We start from the raw sequence: 6,367 nt of genomic DNA on the forward strand, positions 1-6,367 counted from the left end.
AAATTTACAATAAAAAGTTTCAGCATATTTGCATGAGATTTTCTTAGTGAAGAAATGATGAAATATTTAGAAGAGTAATTAAGATCCTAATTTATGATCTATGCAATAAAGATAAAGCAGGAGCCAGAGAAGTTTTTATGTAACAGAAGCACAAAAAAAAATCTTAATAGCTGCAAAAATAAAATTACAGTATAATTTTATTGCCAGCCATGTATATGAGTATGAAAGGGCTTGTTAAATCATAAGGTTATATAATGTACATGATGTTTTGTTGTTGTTGTTGTTCACTAATCCAAGATCCGATCCAGGAAGTTGTTTGCATTTACTGGCATGGTGGACCCATTATTATTCAGGTGTTCTAATTGTCCTGTGATTCTCTGCCCTTCTCGTCCAGTGAGAAAGGAAGAATTCAAATTCTCCTACATGTCATCCCTCTTTCTCTGACGTTTTTCAAGTTCCTTTTTCATTTCAAGGACCTCCTTCCTCTCCTCATCCATGTCTGCTTGCCGTTTTTCTAAAAGTTCCCACATTTTCCTCAGGTCCTGCTTCTCCTTTTCCACTTGCTTTTCTTTGAATTCCAGTTCTCTCAACCTCTCTTCTAGCTTGTCCTCATGAATAATGTGCACTAATTGGTTGTGTTCTTTACCTAGTTCATACATCTGAAGCACTCTGTGTTTTTCTGAAAAGGAAAAATATGGAAGAGACTCTTTGGTTAGAATTCTTGTAACAAACATAATTAATTAAGTAAGTAAGTAGTTACAATTAATAATTAAATGGTTGGTCACTAGACATAAATGTTTTACAATTGATTGCTGACAAACATGGATGAATAAATTTCAGCAAAGGCTAATGGTTAGAGGATTGTCTGACCTAGCTCACGGTACAGTAATGGCTCACAGTAGAAGAGTGTATTGTAGAATCCATCGCTCTGTTTTATCCCATGCTGCTCCAAAACTCTAAACATGGCATGCATTCTCGCCTCGCTTCCTTCCTCTTCACACACCTGGAAATACTCTTCTTCTGTAATCAGGCCCTGATGGACCATTCGGTTGGCCACTGGTTCCACCTGCCTCACTGACTGAATGAGCCTCTGCCTCACCATATGCACATATTGAGAGTGCTCTGAATGGGAGAGATTACAGTCTGTGAGTGATTTTCATTTACCAAGTCCACTTTAAGCATGAGAAATTATTAAATTACTTGTTTCTTGGGGTCTGAGCTTCATGTTGCATAGATTTTAATTATTGGGACTGTGTATGCCATCGCTTAAGCTAGTGTGAGTTATGCTTTTAAACTGCATTTATATGTTTGAAAAAAAATGATGACCCCCTTCTCTCTCTCATATACAGTATACATGTTCACATCAATGAAGAAAAATGTAATGACTTTGATGGTGGCATGGATGTTGGCACCAGTTGGTCTGGTTTTAGTATTTCAGGAATGGCTAATGTCCTGGGAATTTGCACACACATACGTCTTTTCTGTTTACCAAGGAAATAGGTAATTAAGTTATTAAATATGATTGTTTAGGTGTGTATGGGTGTGCATGATCAAAGAATAGCGTGGACTATAGCCAGGTATAAACAGAATGCTGTGAGCCGTCCCAACAGAATAAAAAAAAAAAATTAACTTTGAATGCAACTTACCCATCTGCAGAGTAAGCTCAGGCTCATGTTCTTGTAGTAATCTGTAAAGGGCTTCTCTTCCCTGTTGTCCTTTGCTAGACAAAGCATGCAAGAGCTGTTTCATTCTATCCTGAGACCTTGAAGATTCTACAATGGTCCTGTATTTGTCCTGAGTCAGCAGACCCTGGCTGAGCAAAGCTTTACATATCCGCCGGCTTTCGTTCACCCTCTCAACCAGCTCGTCCATACAGCTCGTTACCACATCTGCACACACAGAGATAACACACTGAGTGGAGTAATTCCCCAGTTCAGTAATACCCAACACATGCTAATCAATGGTCATTAATTACATCGACAGCCAAGAAGTAGTGAGTCCTTATATGACTTATGTGACCTTATATGACTTATATGTTCTAAGTACCAAGATCGTCAACAAGCAGTGGGAATCTGTTAGAAACAGAGCCATCAGGTATTTCATCAGATTGTTCTTCCACAGCCCTACTTTTGAGTCAGAAAAAATTCCAATTTATGCTTGTTTTTGCTTCTCTGGACATCCAGAGTATATCTTTTATCATTGACAATAGGTAAAGCCTGCTGTGATTTACATGCTGTGTTATTTAAGGTTGACAAGTTTTTTTTTTTCCCATCATTGTTCACACCCTGCTAGAGTTTCACAGTGAAACTTTCTTTTGGGGCAGGGTTCAGAAGAATAGATGAATCCTAACCATAATTGACACAAATTTGCATAAAAGATCTTTCTTATTTACAATTGAACACCATGGGTTTGGTTTAGTTCCAAATAGAATTGTACTTAAAAGTCCACATTCAGGAACTAGAAATAAATCGTAAAATCACAGCTCCCGGTCATAATAACATAGTTACCGAAGTTCACATGTGTTTCATATTCTATTATACATTATTAATGACTGTGTGTAATTTCTGTGCTCAAAAAATATTGAGTGCAGAATGCTCATTTAAAAATATGTGCTGGTTGACTGGAGTGTGTGTAGTTTGCTTGAACATTGCATGAATGCCTCTTTTGTTCGGCGTCACCACGCACGTTGACTGTCATTCCGGAACACTCTTGTTCATGTTGTCATGTGTCATGATCTGTTTTTTTAAAGTCCTGTGGCCTGAATGTTCATCAAGATTGTTCCGCTGTGTTTATAGTTAGAATATAAAAGAAGAATGTAGGAATGGATTTGCATCACGAAATCATAATATAATAAACCTACGTTGGATTATCATTTTGCGTCTGAAAAAAATTATACTAAAGAAAATTGTTATATATACTAAAGAAAATTTCCCAAAAATAAACATTACCTATATACACCTATTGTGTATTGCAGTATTTCTTAATATATTTTTGACAAAATATACAATGATTGGATGTAAATTGTTTGTCTAACTGATGCTCGGATGAACATCATCATTGTTTGACAAACAGTGCGTAGATTAGATTTAGATTACATTTATGGCATTTGACAGATGCCCTTATCCAGAATGACTTACATTTTGTTTTATTTTATACACCTGAGCAATTAAGGGGGTTAAGGGCCTTGCTCAGGGGCCCAGCAGTGGCAGCTTGGTGGCCCACTCATTCAAACTAAGCTATTACATCCCCAATCTTATTACTCTTATGCACTCAAATACTCAAATTCAGTGAGTGATTTATACATTAGTCATACTATCGTGCTGTTCACTTGCTCTTATCATCTTACCCTGGTGTCTTGCCATGTTCATTTCTGGATACATGATACCTGTTGAACAAAGAAGAATGATTCACTCTTATATGCAAAACAGCAAAACAGACAAGTACAGAATGTGCCATTGTAAAATACACCCCCCACCACCACCACCCACACCCACACACAGACTGTCATTTTTACTAGTTTGTGAGGACTTTAATAATCAAAAGTGTGACTCTAGGCAATTAATAGAAAATAGAAACTAAAAGAATTAAAATAGAACTAGTGCATTATTACATAAAACTTATTAACTGTAAAGTTTACAATAGCTTCCTCTCAGCTGAGATGCCAGAAATATAATTTTATATTGATAGTAAATAACTGTAAAACATTTTTTTAGTAAAAGCACTGTTACACCTGTACATATAGTTCTTTTTAGAATATACTGATGCACACTACCAGTCAAAAGTTTGGACACACCTTTTAATTCAATGTTTTTTGTTTAGGGATTTATTTTCTACATTCTAGAACAATACTGGAGATTTCAAAACTATGAAATAACACACATGGACTTAAGTAATCCATATGTAATGACAACAAAAAACAGTCAGTTGTTATTTTAAGACACGAAGGTCAGGCGTTCTGGAATAGTTCTTGCAAGAACAGTATTGTCAAGTGCATTTGGAAAACCCATCAAGCACCATGATGAAACTGGCTCACATGAAGACCATCCCAGTAAAGCAAGACCAAAACTGACCTCTGCTGCAGAGGAGAAGTTCATTTAGAGTTACCAGCCTCAGAAATCACCAATTAACAGCACCTCAGATTAGAGCCTTTATGACGGCTTTACAGAGCATCAGTAGCAGACATATCTCAACATCAACTGTTCAAAGGACATTATTGTGGATTTCAGCCACGTTCAGCATTGTTTTACAATGTAGAAAGAAATAAACATCAGGAAAGACCATGGAATTAGAAGGTGTGTCCAAACTTTTGACTGGTACTGTATGTTTCCAGCTAGTCACTGTGCATTTTACAAATAAATAAAGCACAAAATTGTACATTTGCTGTGGCTGATGAAGAACAAAAGTTAAGATAGTTAAGATCCAGCCATGGACATTTGAATATACAACCATCTAATCTGTAATTCACAACCCTAACCACTGAGCGACCACAGCAAGCACTGATACATAATAAATAAATCTACAGTTTCTTTGCAGCAAAGAAAGTTAATCTCAACGTCAACATTAGGAGAATTTCATAATTCTTACCCATGACAAAAATCTTAGATATCCCACTATGCATTTCATTTTCTGATATTTAACTGCCTAATGACTTAGCACATGAAATAAAAACAGTATTTTGCAATAAAATAAATACTTTATATTTACAGAAATGTTCCTTTGTTCATTAGAAACTGGATTAATTAATGAGTGAATTAATTCCAAATCAAACTTATATTTTCAATTCATCAGCTGCTTAAAGAAATGAAAGCTTATTGAATTAGAGAACGTATTTAATAAGTATAGAACATTTGAATAATTATATAAATAAAACAAAACTGATAATGAAATGAATTGATTTTATTATTAATTTTTCTTTGAAATGACTTTTGGTTAATTAAATATGACTACTTTTCGTTGAATCAATTTTACTTACAATTTCCACATTATTAACATCTTTATTTGTAACATTCCACTATTCAGTTTAGAACATAAAGCTTCAACTGAATAACATACAAAACAATTCAATCTACTTTTACTAAAAACAGATTTTATTTAAAATGCTCATTTAAGCTTAGGTCTACTTAAAGAAGCTCAAAATGGTAAATTCATAATATTTCTTACCTGTCACCTTCTTTCCTTTATCTGTTCTGCTTGAGTTGGATGTGGCACTGTAAGCTGCTATGGTTCTGTATGTCTGCTAATGTTTTGTTATCTGATTGCTGCGGGGCGTCTAGCTTTTATACCCAAATCATTGCCATTTCCAGGCATAGAGTCATTTAGTCTGAATTTCCCACACATGCAATCATTATCTCCAGGTCGTGCACTGACTGTAACAAGACTCGATTTTCCTGTTTTTCATTACTCATATACAGCACACGTGCATACAAGTTGCACACGTTTGGCCACCATTCACCAAGAGAAAAGAATCTCTGCCACAAACAATTTTAACACTTTTTCTCACAAATGTTTTTATTTTATCTTTTATTTGAAAAATTCTATGTTACTATGTCAATAATGAGTAACACCACTTTGCAGATATCACAGTTTCCACTTGTTTTTTGTTGTTATTTAATTTATTTTATTTATTTTTGCCAGCTAGGATACTTTCTATAAATGTTTTAAGACACTATGCCACTATTTATGACACCAAAGAAAAAATCCCTGTTTATTCAGCTTACAAGTTCAGGCATGCAATTGTTAAAAGAGTTAATCACTGATATGCGAAGCCACAGGTAAGAACCATGATTTATAAAACTTGATTTTATCTTTTCCAGAAATCCTGCCAATATGGTTGGAATGATACCTTTATGAATGTCATTTTGAATTGCAGCTCTGTATAATTGTAACGGCGTATGCGGAGCCAGAACACCAGAGGGCACCGTCACCAGAGTATTGACAAGTTGGTACTCATTTCTGGTCTTGCTCGGTTATTTAAACAGCTCCCTATCTAGTGTTCTCTGTGAAGTATAGTTTAAGTATTAGTTTATCCATTTGGAGTATGTACTGAGCCTTGCCTGATTATTTCTAGATTTTCTAAGTGTGTGACCTGTGCCTGTTCTTGTGATCACGATTCCTAGTTTTGCGGTTTTGGTTTGTTTTTCCGAGTGTGTTTTTGATTTTAGACTTTTTGAAGTAAGCACTAAACATTATGTAAGTTTGTGAAAGTCATGAAAGCTTTTATAAACCGGCCCATACTGTTGCATGCTGAGGGCTATAATCCTAGTCATCTTCCGAACAAACAAACATACTTGATGCAGGGTGGTACAATTATTACACCTTAATTTTTTATTGTTTTTACCTACTATATAATTTTTTTAACACAATATAA

General features: G+C 35.1%; 1 protein-coding gene across 1 annotated transcript; it reads right to left on the minus strand.

Annotated features, from left to right (window-relative positions):
• LOC131348844 (uncharacterized) lies at window positions 1-5,344 on the minus strand. The gene is made up of 5 exons (XM_058384020.1): window positions 5,161-5,344; window positions 3,347-3,385; window positions 1,647-1,889; window positions 871-1,122; window positions 1-679 (listed from the first exon to the last, which is right to left on the minus strand). The coding sequence occupies exons 2-5, from the start codon at window positions 3,378-3,380 to the stop codon at window positions 420-422; spliced, it is 789 nt and encodes a 262-aa protein (XP_058240003.1). The 5' UTR covers window positions 3,381-3,385; window positions 5,161-5,344; the 3' UTR covers window positions 1-419.
• Between the last annotated feature and the right edge of the window lie 1,023 nt (window positions 5,345-6,367).

Source organism: Hemibagrus wyckioides, linkage group LG29 (assembly GCF_019097595.1).
Source record: "Hemibagrus wyckioides isolate EC202008001 linkage group LG29, SWU_Hwy_1.0, whole genome shotgun sequence".
Taxonomy (NCBI): domain Eukaryota; kingdom Metazoa; phylum Chordata; class Actinopteri; order Siluriformes; family Bagridae; genus Hemibagrus; species Hemibagrus wyckioides.

What these genes read in the sequence shown, in the direction of transcription:
- LOC131348844 (XM_058384020.1), bottom strand. Translation starts at nt 3,380, where the DNA reads ATGTATCCAGAAATGAACATGGCAAGACACCAGG. An exon ending in GAACATGGCAAGACACCAGG is followed by an intron (nt 1,890 to 3,346) that starts GTAAGATGATAA and finishes CTGTGTGTGCAG; the next exon opens with ATGTGGTAACGAGCTGTATG. An exon ending in ATTACTGTACCGTGAGCTAG is followed by an intron (nt 680 to 870) that starts GTCAGACAATCC and finishes TTTCCTTTTCAG; the next exon opens with AAAAACACAGAGTGCTTCAG.